This window comes from Euprymna scolopes, chromosome 18 (assembly GCF_053919585.1).
Source record: "Euprymna scolopes isolate OS-2025 chromosome 18, ASM5391958v1, whole genome shotgun sequence".
NCBI lineage: Eukaryota > Metazoa > Mollusca > Cephalopoda > Sepiida > Sepiolidae > Euprymna > Euprymna scolopes.
Window position 1 is genome coordinate 32,794,567 of NC_136499.1, and position 23,071 is coordinate 32,817,637.

General features: G+C 31.4%; 1 protein-coding gene across 10 annotated transcripts in view; it reads right to left on the bottom strand.

Moving 5' to 3' along the window:
* LOC145297575 (uncharacterized) overlaps positions 1–23,071 on the bottom strand; it is a 362,397-nt gene that overhangs the window by 114,205 nt on the left and 225,121 nt on the right. For all 10 annotated transcript variants that reach the window (XM_080143592.1, XM_080143600.1, XM_080143597.1 and 7 more), the window contains 2 exons: positions 18,266–18,334; positions 11,429–11,482 (listed from right to left, as the gene is read on the bottom strand). In XM_080143592.1, the coding sequence (XP_079999718.1) occupies positions 11,429–11,482; positions 18,266–18,334 (123 nt within the window). The remainder of the gene's footprint in view (positions 1–11,428; positions 11,483–18,265; positions 18,335–23,071) is intronic.

Genomic DNA, 23,071 nt, shown 5'->3' on the forward strand with positions numbered 1-23,071 from the left:
TCCTAATCAACCTTTCGGGTGCAGTTGCACGCTCTCAAAATAACTAAAGTGTTGGCTTTAAAAAAATTGGTTCATTAAAACTAAACAGGTTTAGTTTTAATAAAAAAAATTTTTTTTTTTAAATCGCTTTGGTAATTAGATATGTCGTATGGTTATCCCTAATCGCTGAATAAAACCGCTAACGAGTTGAATGATTACGACATAAACTCGGGTTCCTGAAACGGAAACTTCGTTTGTTTTTGTTTTTTTCTTATCAATATATTTACATTGTTATTTTGTTTTCATTTTCAATCATTCGAACAGTTTTCTTTTTCAAGTAATCCAAGTTACAAAATTCCCACTGTTTACTATGCTAAAATCACAATGACTAATGTATACCTATTAACCCTTATCCTTGAGTGGCCTCTGGGCCTTGATAAGTGGTGACACCCATGTAAAAAAAAAAAAAAAAAAAATCACTCGAACAGTTTTCTTTTTATAATGTACAGTTTTAAAAGTTTAAAAACTATATAGTTTTTACTTCAGGAAAATTAATGGGTCAGTTTTTACGATGTGCCCTGTTAAAATACTGTTAAAAACTCGCTCAATATATGTTACCGTGACATAGGTTGACATATATTCGGCGGGTTTTTAATAGTATTTTGTATAGTTTTTTATTTATAACACCTTTTCCCAAACTTACGGTGTTAAAGAGGGTGTGAGACGCCATCTTGAATTTTCCAACACATCGGTAAACACTATGTTTTTCGAGCTGAATAAATATATTACATTGAATAAAAACACAAAAAATATATACAGTTAGGTAGAAAAGTAACTTATCTTGCCTTTGATAACATTTATTTATATATTTGTTTTTGCCTATTTATTCGAATCTATGTGTACAGTAATACAAACCCACGATATGAATACTCACGTTGTTATATATATATATATATATATATATATATATAAATGAGATTATAGCAGTTAAAAAACATTTTTAAAACACACACACACCTTTTTCAAAGTGATCAGAAATCGTATAAAAGTAAAAAGGGTAAATTTTTACTTACTTTCCAACTTAATCACCTTTAACGTGACTTTTACAGTTTTTTTTTAAATGGAATTCATTTACCGATACAAAAGAAATGATAAGTAAATAAATCCATAAATAAATATTATAAATGGTTTATTTTAATACTTGCCAGGATGCGGAGGAAAATGAATGAAGGGGGAGGGGAATAAAATAAAAACATTTTGGAAACAGTAAGTTTGAAAGAATTGCTTTGCACAGAAAGAAATTAATGAAAAAATAAAATTAAATTTCTTTTCTTTCTTGATTTTTTTTAGTCTTTTATGAAAAAGGAAGTCAAAATTAAGACTATAAAAAACAATTTTTATTAAGAGCAAACCTCAGTCGTCAGGTCTGTAAAAAAAGACGTGGAATAATAAATGTTTTCTAATACAAATTGTTTTTACTTATGTGTTCATTTGTCTCTTTGAAGTTCGTTTGTTTAATATATCGGTTTGCAATATAATTTTGTCATTCTGTCAGACTCAAATTTTAAATCTATATATCTATAAAAGTGAAAGTGTGTGTGTGTGTGTCTGTGTACATTTCCCTACGAAATAACTCTGTCAATTTTTAGTCTACAGACTCGAAATTTGATATACAGGGTACTGAGATTTGGAAAAATCTATGTGATCGGTTTTTAGCCAGAAATTTGGCGATTAAGGGGTCAAAGTTCAACGATTTGAGAACTCTACCAAACTTCTCCGACAATTTTGGGTCTACACACTTGAAATTTTAGATATAGCTTCCGTGGACATGGATCTAACTTAATAACTTGATTTGAGCCCAAAACAATAAATTTTCAGGGGTCATAATAGGGGTCAAAGTTTAAAAAATTATCCCCTTTTTTTTTTGCTCAGCATACACCTCCAAACACCCGGGCAACGCCGGGCACCCATGCTAGTTATATATAAACCAACAAAATGCTTGGAAATTCCATGGCTGCTTACCTACAGTCTTCTCATAAAATAATTGTCACTTCATTTCAAATTATAAACAATTCTATGCATTTTAAGAAAAAAAAAAAACAAAAAAAAACAAAGAGTAAATGTTCAAAACTAAGTCGATGAGATGACAGAATTTTACGTCTGACAATTTATTCAATTTGAAAACAGTTAATTTTTTAAGTGAGTAAAATCTTAATTTTTAACAACCAGTGACATCATAAGGGGGGGGGGGTGACTGTGGCTAATGACCCTGACTGACAACAGAAGTTGGAATCCAGTACATTCCACGGAAACACTTTCACTTAGCAATGTTGGAAATCTTCACATGATCCCTACTGCAAGTACCTTTTCTAGAAAGAATTCTAACTAGAAAGATATCAGGGTAACAAATGCCACCAATAATCATCTGATTCATTTGAAACAGTAACATAAGATATTTCTTAATCCATTAGATCTCGCTGTCCTATAAATAGGGCACCAAATAATTTCTTTTCTAAATCTATAATATATTACAATACAAAAATGCAAGCATGAAAAGTAATATGGTTAAGATTAAACATGGAAAAATAAAGGACTGAAAAAGACAAGGACAAGATATTCTAGTAAGAAATATAAATTTATAACTTAAAATATTGCAGCATTAAGAATTGATTATATAATGTTATAAATTGAATTAAAAAAATTCTTAATGCTGCAATATTTTAAGTAAAAATACAAGCATATTATAAAGACAAACATTCAATTTCAGCCGATATTTTTATAAAAATTAAACGGACTTAAACTAGGAGCATCAGGTGATGAATTTTTACCTAACAACCCTAACCTCTCCCCACTTTTTCGTTTTAAAAATTTCATATCTTTATCAAATCTAAATATTTTATTTGCTGGGATGTAGTCTAACTAGTTCTTCTGGTTTGTTTACGTACATGCATAGTTAAACATTGTCACTTAATTTTCTCCCTGACTGGTTTTATGTAAATGGAGTTAGTGACAAATATTACTGATATAACTTATGTGGTCAGCACAAACACAATCACCAGTTGATTTACATTCATGGCGATGTTTGTGCTGTGATTTATACGTCATTGTAGCACTAAAATTTCATGAACCAGTAACCCAAAGCTGGCCTTTTTAAGATGCAGTGTAATATTTCATTTTAAATTCAAAATTATATAAGGCTGTTGAAACTTGAAATTCTCAAAGATTTAAAAGAACCATTCTCTAAAGCAAACACAGAAAATATCTAAAGACATTTTTTTTTTAAATTGCTCCAAAGAAGTTTTTCGTACTTATTTTAACATTTTTATTCATATTTATTTAAAAGGAGAGTTTTAAATTGTATATAGAAGTTTTTAAAATGGATTTTATTTAGGATAAGGGTGATAAAGGTAAAATCTAAATTCACTCTTAGTTTTTTTCCAAGGGATGGCCAATAATTCAGTAGGCTAACCTAGGCTAAAGCATCATACAAATCACACAGTAACGCACTGAATAGTGCAAATAGTAAAACCATTGCACTAAGAAAAATAATATTCGTATACAGTGAAAATATGTTAATTAAATAGTTGATATATAAAAGAAAATTAGCTTACTTTTTTCAAAGTTTAATTTTTAAGATATTTTCAAGACTTAATATCTCTAGGAACCTGATCACATTCGAACCCTAACCAAGCAAAAGCAAATAAATCTTTTCACAAGAAGATTTTGCTTAAAAACTATGCATTTTTTAACTGATCATAAATAAAAGATTCGGGTTAAAAATTGAGGAGAAACGGACAAAACATCAAATTGTGGACTGCACATTGTACAGTTATCTCTCTCTTTACACACACACACAAGTTAGGTATCTGCTTGTGTATACAGGGTAATCCCAAACTAATGAACGGACCATTATGAATTTGGAATATATATTCTAAGCAACACAGTCAGTAATACTGTCACATTTTATTTTCTTTTTATAAACATTTTTTTTTTAAACATATTATTAAAGTATATATAAAAAAAAAACAACAAAAAAAACCCAGTTAGTTTTGCCTCCCTGATACTGTGATTGAAGTTGCCCAGAAAACAAATGTAAACACATCTCAATTGAAGGTAAGTGAGGAAAAAGCAGGTTCAGAAAGATTTTGAATGATTTGATCAAAGATGATGTCAAGCAATGTCACATTGAAACCAACATAAATGATAGAATTTTGTGGAGAGCAACACTCATGGTACAAAGCGACAACATGTAACAGAATATCTGATATGCAAAACAAGGAAGAAAGAAGTTTTTTTTTTTATCTTGTCCCTTTTCACTTGCTTCCTTATGAGGGCAAAGTTAGACACAAGGTGGACTTTTAATGTGGGGAAAAATCCAGCTAAAAAAAAAAAAAAAAAAAAAAAAAAAAAGGTGGGAGGGGGTGACTAAATTGGCACAAAAATACAAATTGTCTTAGTTTAGAAGTAGTTATCCTTCATTGACCTAGAACAGAAAGATAAAAATGTAGTATCAGTACAGATACTACACTTTGCTTCTAGCTAAGATGCCAAGGAGGTTTGCATCATGTCATTAAGAGCGAAATGTTAGAGCTTTATAAATTATTCTGTTTCTAATTTGATTTTACTTATGATCGTGAAAATCTAACTATACTTTCTCCAAGACATGAAAAGACAAATATTCAAATTATTTGTTACGCAAGTTTGTGGGAAAGGACCTACATTTGCTATTTAAGAGTGAATAAGCAAACTAATCTACACTCCTTCAATCATTCTGACATGCCAGGATACTGCCCACTCTGCATATGCACAAGCCCAGAGTCTACATCTGCTGAGCAAGAACATGGCCTAGAATCCAAATGATCAATATCTGTATTGCTACTACACAAAGGCCAACAACGACCAAGATCTGAGTATCTCCTTAGGCCTGGATCATGTGTTGCAATAGGATAAAAAGTGGAAAGTTAATTTTAACGCATCCAAAACTAAGCTTTTATCTTTTCACCATAAACGCTCTGATCCCCACTTGGTACCAATTGATATGAATGGCTCTCGTCTAAAAGAAGCTCCCTGTTTTGACAAACTTCTGGGTCTAACCTTTACTCCTGACCTGAAATGGAAGACTTTCATCAGATTTGTTGCCAAGGTCACTGGAAAAATGGTTGCGTCATTTTACCGCTCCAGAAGGTATCTAACTCACGATGCAATTGTCTACCTCTGTAAGAGCCAGATACATCCTAAAATGAAGTACTGTTGCCATTATTTGGGCGGGAGCTGCTCAGAGCACTCTATCCAGTTTTGATAAAGTTCAAAACTGGCTTCGAAACCTAGTAGGTGATGCCTTTTTGTTCCCTGCAACCTCTTTCTCACAGAAGAGATATTGCAAGCCTGTCTTTGCTATTTTTTCATGGCAAATGCTCATCTGAGCTCCAATCTATTGTTTCCCCTTCTTGTCAAACTTTCACAAAAACACTCATCTGGCTACAACAACCAACAATTTCCCCTCACTCTATCTGAGCCTAAATCTAAATGCAGATTCCATGAACAAAGCTTCTTTTCTTACCTGTGAAACTATTCCACTGTACTGCTTTCAAACTGATTACAATATGGTCATCTTCAAGTCCAATGTAAACAAGTTCATTGAGCCCCCCTCCTCTAAATAATCCATTTCTATCTCATTTCCACCAATAAGTATTAATATGCTGCTATCTCAGTGACTACCATACACTCATTAACCATTATCCTCACGTGGCTTTTTATAAGTGGTAATTCCCATGTCAAAAACATAGATCTTTGATAAGGTCTATATGTGCTTGAGATTAACCTTACAACATGATTTTAGTTACTTATATTTACTATGTTGTTCTCCTTCAACCGAGGACTGTACCATGTTTGTCTATTGATAGTGTAGATACAGCATTCCCCTTGAATCCAAGCACTCAAATCCATGTATTTGGGTGATTTTAATTTCTTCCACAGAGATTGACTTAGTTTCTCTATTGCATATTTCCTTTCACAAGCAGTCACTTTCCTGACCCGCCTCCCAAATTGCAAAGATCAGTAAACCTCATTTCATGAACTATTTTTGACACCATTGCTCGAGGTTTGTGTGACCAATGCCCATAGTTCACTCGAGAATGTTGATCACTTTGTGATAATAGTTGTAATCACACTTAACCTCCGCCCTGAAAGTGAAGTGCTGTTACTTAAAATGAGATATTCATAATGGGTCGATTGGGAATCCAGAGATCTCATCAGAGATGCCCCATTGAGTAAGAAATTTTCTCTCCTTGCAGAACAGTGTGCAAATGAAGTAACAGAATTGATCAAACCAGGTATAAACACATGTGGCCACATGGAAATTCTATAGCAAGACCCACTCCCTCCAACGCTTCACAAAAATCTTTGAATCAATAATCAATCTACTAGTAATCCATCATCTTGAAAATGGTAAAAAAAAATTTCAGACCATTTAGGCACTCCCATTCTACTGCGGATATCCTATATATATATATATATACACTGGATAAGGCAGGCAAAGCTAGGGCGATAGCATTTTGTATATCAAAAGCCTTTGACAAAGTTTGATATGAAGGTCTTTATGAAAATTAATTCTATACTGTATTACTGCACTGTTTTTGACATGTGCAAATTGAATACGCACATATCAAAGGCAATGTCTGGATCCTTAGAAAATGACTCCCAGTCTAGTGGAATAGGATGTAAAATGGATGATTACATTTAATGATACTAAGAGAAAACTCTTTACCTTTAACAATTATAAGAAATCTTTCCAGCCATAGAGTTGACCATAACAAGTACTGTTACACTTGAACAGGAGGAACAGTGGTGTAATGGAATAAGTCCCAACTCGTACTTAGCAACAAAAAAAATTCATAATAGAATAGAAACGAAAAATATTCAAACAATTTCTGATCTTTTTTTTTTTTCTAGAAAAATTGGTAAATATTTTCGTTTTCACAAAAAAAATGTTTTTTTTTCATTCTAAAAGTATTTAATGAAATTAAGTTTATCTCAGAAATAAAAGATATTAAAAAAAATTTTTATAAACAAAAAATAATTATTATTATTATTATTATTCTGAAAAAGAAAAAAAATCATAAAAACTGTTTGAATACATTATTTTATTTATTTTTAATTGTGAAAACCAAAACTAAAAATAACAGGAAATATTTTATATAATAGAACCTATTTTGGTTTAACACCATTTTCTGTTGACAGAGTCAAGACTTCTTACTTACATAGAAATAGCAATTAAGGAATGATTTAAGACTCTTAAAACTTCAAAATTGAAATTTCATCACCGGATGCAGTTTTGGATCATACAGCAGGAAGGTTGGGGAGGGAGAGTAGAGAAAGTTTGATTAGCAGTTAGGAGTGGGAAATAGGACCGGTTTGGTAGAAAAACAGTAGAAAGGGCTGAAAAATATGAACAGTGTGGAATTTGTCAAGGCTGTCAGGGGCAGTTCAGATAGAAGACTGGTAGATACTATCATTCACGGTCAAGATAAATCTGAGAGCAATGGCAACTAAAGAGGTCAATTTATTTGTACTTGTATATGCCCAAAATGAGTTTTGAATCATTTAGGTAAAATATTTAACGATAAAAGTATTTGGAGTTATATTTTAAAAATGTTTTGCCACTTTTTTTTAATAAATTAAGTAAACAAACAAAATGTAAAAGTCGGCATTTTTCAAGCTTTAATTTCCATCATAGTTTTTTGTCTTATTCATTAAGTTGTGTATATCAGACATTATGTTAGACTATAAATAGCAATTTATTTGCCTGTAGCACTGGACAAGTTTCCAAAGCATGAAAGTAGCTTACAGTTTGAAACTTAAAAAGCAACAAAAATAAAATTAATGAAATGGTAATAAAAATGGAGAAATAATCTAAGAACAATCTAGTTTTAATTAATCTGACATAAAAAAAAAGATGGAACTAAACGTTTAATTTGTACATTATTTTTTTTTTCTTTTTATCTTTTTATGAAAACAGCTTCAGACAATGCATGAAGGTACTTGATATAATTAGTTACAAAAGAAAAAAATAAATAAATAAAAACACTTCACAACACTAGCCAACGATAAGTGTTAAATGGATAAATTCTGGCCTAGAAAACAACAATTCTTTCTCTTTTGTCAAAAACATCACTCATGGATTGTGAGGATTAAAGGAAAAAATAAGGGAAGGAAGAGTTATGAGGCTGCCGAAAGTAAACCCAAATGCTACTTTGTTTTATTTAATGACATGGACCATTGGTTTCACATGCAATATTCAAATTCTGTCATGGCTTTTAAGTAATTTGTGTTAACCTTCTCCTTGTAAAAGGTACTGATGCTTCTTTCCCTCCCTCTAGTCATAGTTGTAATAGTAGACTAAACTCAAGCCTTCAAAAATCACCAGACAATGACAATCTAGAAGAAAAACGAAGTGTAATCTATATATCTACAAAAGTGAAATTGTTCGTGTGTGTTTCTGTGCACTCCAGATTTGATATACACGTTATTGAGATTTAGAAAAATCTCAAATCAGTTTTCAGCCAGAAATTTGGCTGTCAAGGGGTCAAAGTTCAACAATTTGACTTTTCAAAACTCTACCAAACTCCTGTCAATTTTGGGTCTAAACATTTGAAATTTTAGATGTAGGTTACTTGGATATGGATCAAACTTTAATTTGATTTGATCCTAAAACAATCAATCTTGAGGGTCAAAATTGGGGTCAAAGTTTTTAAAATATTGACCTAAAACTTTCGACAGAGGCGACGGATTTTCACAAGATCAGTATCGTTTTGAAGCTCGACCTTTCAGACGACAAATATAGAAAAATTGGCTAAAAACATTAATATCTTCACCTTCAACTAGGCACTTTTCTACAGGGGGGGGGTCGCTTTTTTCCGATATTTTCGAAAGTCATCCTCTCCTTTCGATTGTCTAGCCTTAATTAAAACTAACGTCATTTCCAGTTTGGCAGTGGTCGTAACAGCAAAGACATCAGATTTTTCCCCCGTTCTTTTCCTCATTTGCAGTACTGCCTTCCTACTACCACTTTTTTTTTTTTTTTGCTCAACATACACCTCCAAACACCCGGGCAACGCCGGGCACTCATGCTAGTTTTCTAACAAATTAGTATTTGAAAAATAATCTTATAAGAACAGAAAAATATTTACTATTTGAAAAAAAAAATCCACAAAATTAATAACAATTTAATTATTGTTAGTTTTATTCTTATAAGTAATAATAATATATAATAGTTACAAGTTGAACATAGAATTTCTCAACTTATAATTTCCTAGGCGATGTTGGGACACAAATAGGCTAGTTTATTATAGAGTAGTGACAATAAGAGAAAAAGGGTTGTACATATTGAAGTAACACACAACATGGCCATCTACATGCACTGATATGCCTAAAAATCTTACAGTAATAAAGAACATGTGCAGGCTTGACAGGCTGGAATCACACACAATTGACATTTTAAGTAACAATTACATGGTTTGTATTAGGATATTTATGATATACGATGCAATGAAATATTTAGATTTAATAACAGATTCTAAGAGTTTCCAAAGCCCAGGAATAAAATGCAGGAATATATAATATCCATATTCCAAAATAGCTTTTAAATTTAAAGTAAAACATTTTTTTTAATAAGCACAGAAAAAAGTTCGTATGAATTGAAAAGTAATAAAAATAATATAAAATAAATTTCAAAATCCACACCTTGAGACGAGAGTATGAAGAACCCAGTTTAGATTATAAAATAAAACAAAAGCCATGCATGGAATAACTAGATAACCATGAAGCATGAGAACGACCCAAAAAGATTCTCAAGGATACATGCAGAAAAATTTTAAATAAATTTTAAAAAAAAAACACACACACAAAAGGAAAAAAAAATTAACTTAAACATAATATTTAGAGACACAAATTACCAAGCTGGAAGGAATAAAATAAAAAACGAAATAAAGATATTGCTTAAACATTTACCAGCCATAAACAAAATTCAAAGGGAGCAGTAATACTTACATGCATATTTATTGCAGGCAATCATGATAATAAAAAAAAAAAGATACAAAAACAAAGCTGTTTTTCTATTAGCATTTTTAAAAAATAACCAAACAAATCTTCAGAGTTGATGTGTCTTGCAAGTTTAAACAAGTTCTATTCATTTTAGTAGTTAGGATCTAGCCTCAGAAAGTTAGAAAAGTATTATTAATTTATTGTATACAAAATGTGTTGCCAATATCCAAGATGGGAGATGATACTTACCAGTAAGAGCCATCTTTTTCACTAATAGTCTTTATGCAAAAATTAGTTCAGAAGCAATCTTAATGGAACCTAGTGAGCGTTTAACATAACTTATAACTATAGCAATTATTTAAGTAATATGCACACGAAGAAAAAAAAAAAAAAAAAAGATAATGCTTAAATTTTACCATACTGTATAAAATATTCTTAATAACTTTCATACTTATCTATTTAAAATAAAAAAATAGTAAAATTGAATTTCACAGCATAAAAAGATAAAACAAATTCACAAATAACAGACTAACATTGCAGACAAATCTAGTTAAAATGTGAGTAAATTACATGCAAGTACATTAGGAAGAATTCTACTTGGGCTTCTTTGATTACAAATTATTTAATTATTTTACCAAATTTTATTTAAAGGAATTAAAATTTTAAATACTTAGTTGTGATTTATAACTTGGATAAATTTCATTTTTTAAGCATTTATTTTTAGTGGGTTTATTAATTTAATAGATACAAGAAGGTGATGTTGCTTTTTTAATGTATTGCTTTTTAAGTTTATTTTAGTGTTCCAAATCAGTTTAATTGCTGCAATTCAGTTTTTAAGAAATTCAAATAATTCAATATCCAGTTAAAATATCAAATGATGAAATATATTTCACAGAAATTCTATGAAGTTAATAATTGATCTTCAAAGGAATATTCTCATTTCTAAATAAAGTGTATTATTCGTAAGTTTTTATGGTTTTATGTAAATTAGTTAACCATGAACTGAAATATACATGGATGAAGAGAAAAAATAAAAACAAACAAAAAAAACTTATTATGAATATATGCATGCTTACAGCAAACAAATCTGCTGAAATTAAAATACTACAAAGTTATAAAAGACATGATCCTAGTTTGTCGACATCTGCCTACCTAAAAAACTATTCGCCAGAAAAAAAAAATCATTAAAAGGGTCTGAAAACAAAACAAAACTTATTAGTAAACTCATGAAATATAGAAAAAATTTAGAAAAATTTGTTTATATAAAAAAAAAACTTCACATTTTTAAAAATAAAATTTAAACTTGAAACGTTTTATTAGATTAGATTTTTTTTCCATCTGGACCTGTAAAATACGAAACTAATACAAGCAACATTTGAGATTTTAAAATAAAAACAAAACAAAATACCTTTTCTGTACTTCCTTGTTTGATAAGCCATCCTTTCTTCATATACATCATATCCTGCCAAAAGAAAGATTTATGTTTTTCAGTATATTAGTTGATTTCATCCATTTTCAATCACAATGGACTGTTCTTATTTTTATTTGCTTACCAACTAAAACAATTCTATTGCAACATCTTAATTTAGTTACAAATTAAGACATCTCTAATTTAGAAAGCTGTTAGATCTGGAGATTACATTCTGTAGATTAACATATCAGGCACAAATTTTGGGAATATGTAGTGATATTTGACTGGTGTATATCAAACAGTGCCCCACCCCCCACCCCAAAGGATTGGAGGATTTAATTTTGTGAAATCATTGTTTTTTATAAACCTGAAAAATGTTTAAAGTCTTCCACTTGTAATTAGCTAACTTTTTTACAATGAAGTCACCATTTATCAAGGCCCGAAGGCTACTCAAGGATAAGTATTAACAAGTATACAGTAGTCATAGAGACTACAGTCTAAGGATCGTTGGTAGTGGAAATTGGGTAGAATTATTTTTATTTTTATTTTTTTAAGGGGACAGCTCAACAAGAACTTGTTTACATTGGACTTGAAGACTACCACATTGTAGTCAGCTGGAAAGTAGGCTAGCAGTACAAAGTTCTAGTAAAGAAGCTTTGTTCATGGAATTTGTGTTTAGATTTAGGTGGAGAGTGGGGGAAATTGTTGGTAGTGGTTATAACTAGTCGAGTGCTTTCTGTGAAAGTTTGGAAAGGGGTAACCATAGATTGAAGTTCAGATGAGCACTTGTCATGAACATAATAGAGCAGAGAGATGCTCGCAATGTCTTTAGTTTTCTGCTTTGCCTCACAAATCATTCAATCTTTATTAAGGACTAGCGGGCGGGGGGTACCCAGCGTTGCCAGAGTGTTTGGAGGTGTGTGTGGTCGGGCGGTTGTGTGGGGGGTGTTAATGAAAACCCAAGAATAAGCGAAGTAAAAAAAGATAACAGAAAAACAAACGTTAAAACTTAAGCGGGGGAGGGGGGGTGTAATCAAAACATCGAAAAAAAAACACAAAAAAAAACTAACGTAAGGCAAACGAACGATGTTAAATGTAAAAATAGAAAAAACAAAAAAGAAAACAGAAAAACGAACGTTAAAACTAAAAACAAAAAAAAAAGAAACACAAAGCCTGTTTCGATATCAAAATTTAAAAAAATCGGTGGGTACCCGGGTGTTTTTGGGTGTGTGTGGTCGGTCGAGGTGGGGGGGGGGTGTTAATGAAAGTCTAAGAATAAGCGAAGTAAAAAAAAAAAACAAAAAAACAGAAAAACAAATGCTATGTGAAAAAATGGCTTAAATAAGACTGGTTAAATACTTAATTTTAAAAAAAATCGAAAAAAAAAAAAAAAACCCCAAAAAAACCCACACCACGATTCGAACACAAAACGTTTAGCTAGTGAACCAACACTCTAACCAATTGAGCTAACATGACGTACATGAAATTTAGTCAGGTCTTCAACTATTTAAACTAAAATCAGGTCATGACATCTGACGCATGTGTAGAACCGATCTCGTCATGAGAGGATGGTCTTTGTTGACCTCCCCCTATAGAAAATTGTTGATTTCAGGGTGAAAAAATTAACGTTTTGGGCTAATTTTTCAATATTTTTCAGGCGAAGGATGGAGCTTCAATATGATACCAAGTTTGTGAATTTTTATTCTGTCTATCGAAAGTTTTTAGCGGACACTCAAGCACACATACATATATACACACATTTTCGCTTTTATATATATAGACTAGTGGGGGGGGGGGTACCCGGCGTTGCCCGAGTGTTTGGAGACACACATACATACATACACACATTTTCGCTTTTATATATATAGACTAGTGGGGGGGGTACTCGGTGTTCCCCGAGTGCTTAGAGGTGTGTGTGGTTGTTAATGAAAACCTAAGAATAAGCGAAGTAAAAAAAGAAAACAGAAAAACGAACCTGGGCAGTGGGGTGGGGGGAGGGGGATCAAAACAGCGAAAAAAAACACAAAAAAAGCTAACATAAGGCAAACGAACGATGTTAAATGTAAAAATAGAAAAAAAAAAAAAAAGAAAACAGAAAAACGAACGTTAAAACTTCTGAAAAAAAAAAAAAAAAAAAAAAGTGAAAAATGGCTTGAATAAGCCTGTTTCGATATTAAAATTTAAAAAATCGGTGGGTACCCGGGTGTTTTTGGGTGTGTGTGTGTGTGGTCGGTGGGGGTGGGGGTGTTAATGAAAACCTAAGAATAAGCGAAGTAAAAAAAACAAAAAAAAAACAGAAAAACGGATGTTACGTGAAAAATGGCTTAAATGGTTCAATATTTAAATTTAAAAAATCGAAAAAAAAAAAAAAAAAAAAAAGACATCTCACACCACGCTTCGAACCCAAAATGTTTAGATAATGACGAAACGCTCTAATCAACTGAGCTAACACAACGTACAAGAAATTTAGTCAGTTCTTCGACTATTTAAACTAAATAAGGTCATGACGTCATTTGACGCATGTGTAGAACCGATCTCGTCATGAGAGGACGGTTTTTGTTGAAGGTGTGTGTGTGGGGGGGGGGGATTAAAAAAAAAAGTAAGTATGAGGATCGAACCCGAACTGTTGAGGCAAAGTTGTAAATTAAAGTGTGAAAAAAAAAAAAAAAGTGCGACGTTAACCATTGCGAGATGCTAACGGAAACACGTTTGAATTTATTTAATTACTTGGATTTAGCAGGTGCCCGTTTTAATGAGGTCAAGTTTGACTGCGGGATAGTATTCATTTACTGCTGAACGCTTTTTTTTCCCTCCCCCAAGATGTTATAGGAAAAAGACTAACCCACATGCGGCGAGCGACAAATATTGAATATTTATCTTCCCGAAATCGAGCAAATTAAATAGACAGGCGAGCTTCATTGTTAACTGAGATATTACAATTTATATGTGATATAAAAAGTTTTAAGAAGTTGTGAAGTGAGCGACCGTTTCTCTGAAAAAAGCCTTTTGTTGACACACAGAAAAAGCGAACACACATACATACATTTTCGCTTTTATATATATAAATAGATAAGCTCATCTAATAAATCGTTCATTGTTTAACAGCAGAAATCTTTTTCTTTTTCCTTTTTCAAACCTATTTTCAAAATACTCATTGTCACTCAGCGATTAAAAATGTGCACATTTCTTTATAGAGTTGCTTCCCAACTGATTGCAACATGGTTGTTTCTTGTTTTTTTTTTTTTACACAGTGATCACCACTTATCAAGGCCCGGAAGCCACTCAAGGATAAGGGTTATTGCAAGTACATTACGTTAGTGTGGAGATTTGATGAAGTGTTTACTTAAGGGGGTGGTTCATTAGGAATTTGTTAACATTGGACTTGAAGACATCCAAGTTGTAGTCAGGTGGGAAGCAGGCAGACGGAACAGAGTTCTACAGGTGTGCAGTTCTAAGAAAGAAGCTTTGTTCATGGAATCCACGTTTTGATTTAGGCACAGATATAGAGTGGGGGAAATTTTTCACAGTGGATTCAGCTAGACGGGTGTTTTTCGTGAAAGATTGGCGAGGGGGGACCAGAGATTGGAGTTCAGACGAGAACCTGCCATGGAAATAACGATAAAACAAGGATAGGCTCGCAACGTCTCTTCTGTGGGAGAGAGGTTGCAGGGTAGAGAAAAGGGCATCCCCCACTAAGCCACGAAGTCTATTTTGTACTATGTCAAGGCAGGATAGGCTGTTTTTAGTAGATCCTGCCCAGATATGGCAACAGTATTCCATCCTTGGACGTACTTGGCTTTTATATAGATAGAGAATTGCATCAGTAGTGAGATATCTTCTGGAGCGGTAGAAGGATCCTACCATTTTCCCAGTGGCCCGGGCAACAAACTTGATATACGTGTTCCATTTCAGATCAGGAGTAAAGGTCAAACCCAGAAGCTTGTCAAAACACGGGGCCTCACCCAGACGAGAGCCATCCATCACAATTGATGCCAGATAGGGATCAGAGCGTTGATGATGTAAGGATAGGAGTTTGGTTTTGGATGCATTAAAGGTAACCAGCCACATTTTTCCCCACTGAACCACGTGCTCGAGATCAGAGGAGAGAGAATCAGAGAGAACTTTGTCATTTACAGCCTTTGATGTGTTGCTGTAGATGGTCGTGTCATCAGCATAGATGTCAACGAATGATTTAAGTATGTGTTTAGGGAGGTCATTGATGTAGATCAGGAAGAGAGTTGGGCCCAGGATTGACCCCTGAGGGACTCCAGCATTTATATTGCAGGCCTCCGATTTTTGTCCATCTACCACTACTCTTATGAGCCTAAAAGTTTTCAAGTCAAATGTTAATTCTTGTTGAGCCGTCCTCCTAATTAAATTTTGTTCAGTTTTAACAATCGTTGCCAATCCTTAGTGTTGGATCTCCATCTACCTGACAAACGCATTAACTCTTATCATTGAGTCGCTTTTGGGTTTTGATAAATAGTGACCCATTAGTACATAAAACTACTTATTAATTCTCATCTCAAAAAATCTGAAACAAAACTATGTTTTTTCAATAATTCTATTAAAATTACATTAATTTTTTTCTAATTGTAAAATATCAGCCAGATACCCATTAAATACAACTGGTCATCTGTTTAAAAAAAAAAAAAAAAAAAAAAAAAAAGAGTACTAAATTTGAATAAATTTGACTATAGTCAACGTGTTGACAACAGAAGAATATATGTAAAATAGTTTATCCCTGATTTTATAGGTGCAGAACAGCAATTAAGTTCATTCAAATGTAATTAAAACATGGACAAAAAGGTGAGTAAATGCAGTTGATGACATCATATGTTTACTACAGGGAAGGTTGTTTTGTTAGGCTGTTTCAGTGAGAAGAGACACGAGCTATTAGCTAACAACAATGGAGAATACCGAATTCAGACAACAGTTCAACTAAAAAACAGATTTACTCTTTTATACAATCCCAAATATGCAGAAAGTTTGTTTTCTCAATCTACTATTATTAGCCATTTTAGAAAAAAGAGTTTTGGCTACTTCAAAACTAAAGAGTTCTAGTTTCCAAATCCAAACATTATCAATGCAAGTCATGTTATAGGAAAAGACGATATGTTAATTTCAAAAAGTAGACCTCTTGACCTGTAATCGGACAATCTAATTTGCGTGTGCAATGTGTATAGCAAGGGTAGCAGTGATATAAGCATTACATAACGGAGTTTGGTTAAATGTTCAAAGCAGCAAACAGAATTTTGAAATTTAAAAGAAATTGATTTTTATTTTATTTCATGGACATTAAAATATGAATGCATGGTTTATTATTAAGTTCAGTTTATAATTTTTACTTTTTTTTTTTTTTTTTTTTTTTTTTTACTAAGTTGTCACCTTATCAAGTCCATTCAAGGATAAGGGTTAATGAGTGCTGGGTGGACAGTTAGATAAACCTGAGGATTGGTTATTTATGGTAGGGTCGGGTAGAATTTGATTATTTAATAGAACAGCTTAATCAGAATTTGTTTACATTGAACTTGAAAACAACCATGTTGTAGTCAACTAGGAAGTATCTCCATGGTATTTTGCTCGACAGATGGGAGTTCTAGGTAAGAAACTTTGATCATGAAATATTTGTTTAGATTTAGTGAGAGAGAGAGAGAGAGAGAGAAAAAAACTATTAACAGTTGTTGTAGCTGTACAAGTTTTTGTTGTAGATGTTTTAAAGGAGGGGGGCAGTCTAGCATCTGCAATGAAAATAAGAATGGCGTAAAGAAAGACTTGCAACGTCTCCTGCAATGTTAAAGAGAATATATAATTTACTTTGAATAATTAGTTTAATCATTCATTGTTCAAGATATCTGCAGCTCTGTTTAAAATAAAAAGGCAGTTTTGTGTCAAAATTTTTGAGAATTGATAATTTGCATTGCTCTGACTCATTTCACATGGAGATGGCATAGCAAATAAAGGCGTTAAATAAAAACCAGTTTTACATGAAAGACTTTTAGAGGTTGAATGCTCATTCTTCACTACAAGCAATACTAATAATAAAATAAAAAAATTTTATAACACTTCTACTCGATCATGTTTGATGGAATGAGAACAATCTACCCCCTTCCCTGCATTAAATAAAGGGTCTGGTTCGAAATTTCATAAAGATTCCAGACTTTAAAAAGATGTACCTGAAGAAGTTTAAGTTTGGAAGAAGAAGTTTCTTGGATTCCTCTAATTTCCTTGACAATGTCAAGACACAAGTCATGCTAGTATAATATAAAATTACAAATTTAAATTCTATAGATAAATATTTAAAACAGTAAACTGATAAAATGTATAATTTCTGTATTACTTATATTATTCGGACTAGTATTCTCATCTTGGTTGTTATTTTCACAATGTTTTGGCCAATGTAATGTCCGACTTTCTTCAGTTATTCTCATCTGTAGTAAGGATTGAACTTTCAACCACTAGAAGACTTACTTAAAACTGGTAATCAGCACATTTAATTGTTATGCCATGGATTTAGTTAATAATAACTAAGAATAATATAAAACTTCATTAACACTTTCACTCAATAATGACTGATGAAACAAGAATAATCCATCCCCATGAATTGAATAAAGTTTCAGTTCGAAATTCCGTATTGGTTTTAGTTTAACATAAAGATTCTCAAGTCCAAAAAAGTTGCACCAAAGTTTACATTCACATAAACGTTATGAGAAAAACATTCAAGATGAAAATAATTGTCTGAATAATTTAAATTTTAGTGTTTTCGACTTTTCCTTTACTAATTCCAGATGGAAAAGTCAAATAAAGTGATAAAATGATGTCTGTAGAGCTTACCTCAATTTTCCTTTCAGTCTTCAAGTCTTTCTGTTTAACAGCAGCATTCATTTCAGAGGATTTTGCCATCTGCAAAAAATAAAAAAAATATCAATCAGAACTCTTCTTTTTTTTTTTTTTTTTTTTACACAAAAAAGTAAAAAAAAAAAAAAAAAAGGATAGTCTATAATAATATAATGTACAATTTTCCAGGATTTAAGTAAACAATGACAAAATAACCATAAAGGCCGTTTTCTTTCACAAATATACACTTTAGTGCAGGTTTGGGTATCATACATTTTGGCATTGATAACTCCAAATAATTCCCAAAGTTTTATTTGATTTCATATTCTGATATATCCTCCCTTCTCAATAAATATGGTTAAACAAACTTAAAAACTTAAACATTAGTGATTTGAAAATAGACTTTAGAAATTAATGTGGAATCATATGTAAAACATTACAAGGAAAAGAATTAAAAAAAAAAAAAAAAAAAATCCTCAGATGTGAATCCTAGCAACAAGGTTACGACACACATGTTCAACAAGTCGAATACACAATGCATATCAGTGTGTACTTTTATTAGGTGTCTATGTTTTTACTATCATTGAATACTAATTGTAAAACAGAACTTTGGCTGTCACTGGTGCTAGAGCCGATACAGTCACGCAAAGAAAAAGACCACGGTTCTTACATTTTGGGAGTTTAGGATAATTAAGGAGCTGCATAGTAAGATAATATTAAAAAACACTAATCTCCAAATGCAGATATGAGGAAAAATAGCTCCTAGCATAGTTCCACCCAAAAGAAGAAATATAAAACAACTGAATATTAATTGAAAACAAACCAAAATACAAAATTGATTTCAAAGCAATAACACCAAAAACACTTCAAATAACATTTTAATTAGGTACAAAATGATGCAGATTACACTATGATTCATATCTCAATACACTATGTGACAATATAATACAGTAACAGAAAAAAAAACTAATTGATAAGCTACATTTATCACTATAATAAAGATCACTGTATTTGTATATTGTTATATAGTTATAACATGCCTGTCCCATCACACAAAAATGAATAAAAATGTACTTTTTTCTTCTAGCCTCCAGATAAAGTGAGGTGAATTAAGAAAGCAAATAATTAGTCAGACAACTTCTAGTGTTTGAAATGAATTCAGAAAAAAATCCTCCACTGTAAATAAAGTCTTCGACAAGCTGCCCTTTTCTTCAGGTAATCTGAAAAAGGTGTATATGAAAGAATAAATTGCTGACATAATTCTCTAATTTTATATAAACCTTAATGCAAGCATATTTTTTTCATCATTTTTTAGGGGGGGGGCATAAGTATTAAATAAATTTAAATTAACTAAATAATACTATCAATAATGTAAGTTTATATTTATCTGTAAAACGTGTTTAGAAGAAAATCTTTAAATTTGATGTTAAGAAAAAAAAAAAATGGAATTTTTTTTATTGATACTCTTGTTTCAGAAGACATGAATTCAGTTTATTTAATTGTACTATTCTTTATTTTCTTAGATTAATCAATTTTGTTGTTTGACAAATAACAAATGAAATAAACCAAATTAGCCTTTCCTTATCTGGTGTTGGCCGATAGTGTATTTACTTGCAATTTGTTTTGTTTTTTTCATTTTTTTAAACTATGCTGTTTTATTATTTTTTTCTAAAATATTATGCTGAAAAAAAAAAAACTAAATAAAAAAGAATCACTCTTTCCATAATTTCCCACAGAAACATTCATTTCATTGGAAAAAAAAAGAGAGAAAACAAGAGAAATACATACACAACTAAAAGAAACTGGTGACTTGTTCAGTTAATTATAAAATGATGATGGTTAATTAAAAAATTGAAATTTTTTAAAAATATAACTCAGTCCCAGAAGTATATTTTAACATGTATTTTGTATTAGGAAAAAAAAAACCCTTAGAGAAACAATACTTGGCTTGAATATAATAACATACTACAAAACTTTGTTATAATTGAATAATACCCATCATTACTACAGTCTATTAAAAGACCTAGTAAGTAGAATAGGTAACAATAATTAGTTTATTCCAATCAGAGGGAAGCAATTCTGTATGGATAAATATGTAGTTATATATCTCCCTTTCTCTTTCTTTTAATGGCTACCATTTGAAAATACATCTGATCTGGACAAAGTATTTACTGGAAGAATTAAATTGAATTACATTTTATTCTTAACATGCGCCAACAATCCACAAGGAAAGCTGATAAACTAGAATTAAATACTAGTTTTGTATGAAGAAAGCTATCAACAACAAACAAACAATAAAAGAGACTGACTCTACTTTATATACTAGATGTTAAGTGAAATTAATTCCATTTTCTTTTAATTTTGTATATAAAGCAATGAAATATTTTTTCTAAAGATTAAGAAAAAAAAAGATGAGTTAAACTCATTAGGTCTCACAAATAGGACACTAATTTCTTTTTAAAATTTGTAAGATATATTGTTTACAGCATAATTACTTTAAAAAAAAAAAGGGGGGGTAAAATTCATCTATACTCAACATCTGAGTTGCTTGAACCTTCTTAAAAATTGTGAAATTTGTTAAAATTCTATTTGTATGTATAAACTTATATAAATGAATCTTGCAATAGTAAGCCACTAACTCATTGCCAACAGTGCAACATAACCTTTGCATGAACTGTTTTGCTCCTTACCATAATGTTTAAATTTGATCTTAAATGTACAGATTCTTGATTTCTAAAATATATTACATGTATCCAGTGTCTTATTTATAAGAGGATCAATATTTCGCTTTCTAAATAAAATAAAACATGTAGATTACCAAAGTTAAGCATCAATAAGTTTGGTCATTATCAGATGGGTAACTACTCGGAAATATAAAATGCTTTATGTAGATTACCAAAGTTAAGCAACAATGAGTGTGGTTATTATCCTATTTTTTTTTTTTTTTTTTAATTCTTGCTGCGCTAGCAACCCCCCACTCTTTTTTTTTTTTTTTTTTTGCTCAACACACACCTTCAAACACCCGGGCAACGTCAGGCACCCAGACTAGTAAAAAAAATAAAAAATAAAAATAATTAAAAAAAAAAAAAACTTAACTCGGGAATTTGATGGGTTAAATCAGTTTCTTGGTATTGGGCATATTTTTACTCATTGTATCTGACATTTTCAATTGCACAAATGCCATCATTGTATTTTTATATAACTTGAAATTGTATAGAACTATTCTGATGGTTAAACATTCATTAGCCTAAAACAATATGTGCTCAGCCTTGAAACACGTGTGTTACCTAAGAACATCTGTGGGACCAAAATAACATTTCAGAAAACAGTCTCAGGAAGCAAGGAATGTCTTGGGGAAATTTACCAGATTCACATGAAATGTAATGCAGCCATTTTATTTCAATTTCTCAGCCATTATAGACATCGTTGATAAGTTTTAAATACTAAAACGTACTTGTGACTAGCTGGGTCATCCACACTATTAGTTCGATTTCATTAAAAAAAAATTAAACTGTGGCATTTGTTAAAACATTCTTCTTACATAACAAAACTAAGTCTCGTCACTTCTATATTATTATTAATGTGATGAGCAACAACAGGCTACCTCTGGTCACATAATTCTGTTTAGTATATATAATGAACAGACATATATATATATATATATATATATATATATACGAACTCATCCCACCAAGGAGAAGGTAATGACTGGAAGGATGGTATCATGACTAAAGAACATGTCACTCCAAAAGGAGAGGTAATGTCTGGAAGGATAGTCTCATGACAACAGATTAGATACTACACTATCTTAGGTCCCTGAATTGAGCATGACAAAGATAGTAATAGTATAGTTTCGGTTTCAAACAGAGACTGAATTACCACTAGTAATAGATATCAAAGTATTATTATTCATTATTATTTTTATATAGAAGCAAAAATAATTTTGCCAACTAATTTAAATGCATTTGTGGTGTGTACAGACACAAGTATGTAAATTAGAATTATGACAATGAAAAAAAAAAAAAAAGAAAGAAGCCACTAAGATTTCTTAATGCTCAGAGACATTAAGAAATCTTACAGTGGTTGAATCAACAGAGTGAGAGTGAGTGAAATAACGTCGATAGCTAAGTGAGAGATAAGTGACTTATTCAATTAATTATAAATTACAGCTCCCAGATTTAAGGTATATTTTGACATGTATTTTGTGTAATTAAAACCTTATGGAAACATAAGTTGATAAACTCACATTTAGTATAATAATAGATTGCAAAACATTATATAATAATTGAAGAATACCCATGGATACAATAGGATCAGGGAGCTGACGGTGGCTAAGAGTATCACATGAACTGACAATCTGGGTGTGCCAAGTTCGAATTCAGTTCATTCCACAGAAACACTTTCACTTAGGGGATGTTGGCAAGCTTCACATGGTCCTTCTCGTAAGTACCAGATATCTTTCTAAAAAGAAAGATAACCAGAAAGATATCAGGGAAACGAATGCAACAGTAATCATCCACTTCATACGAAACAAATGAATGATACTCAACAATAAGAGTCAATTAAAACTTGTGTAGCAATAACTAAGATGCACATTTTTTTTTTCACTGAATAGTACAATCACATCGCATTCAATAATTTGACACAATTTCATCTGTTCCATATTGCCCCTTTCTCATAATAGATACATAGCTACTCTCTCTCTCTACTCGATTGCTATTTCCATGGAAGGTGTTCAACTGATCTCCAATTTCTGGTTTCTTTTTGTAAGATACAAAACAAGTTCTTGCTGTGACTATCACA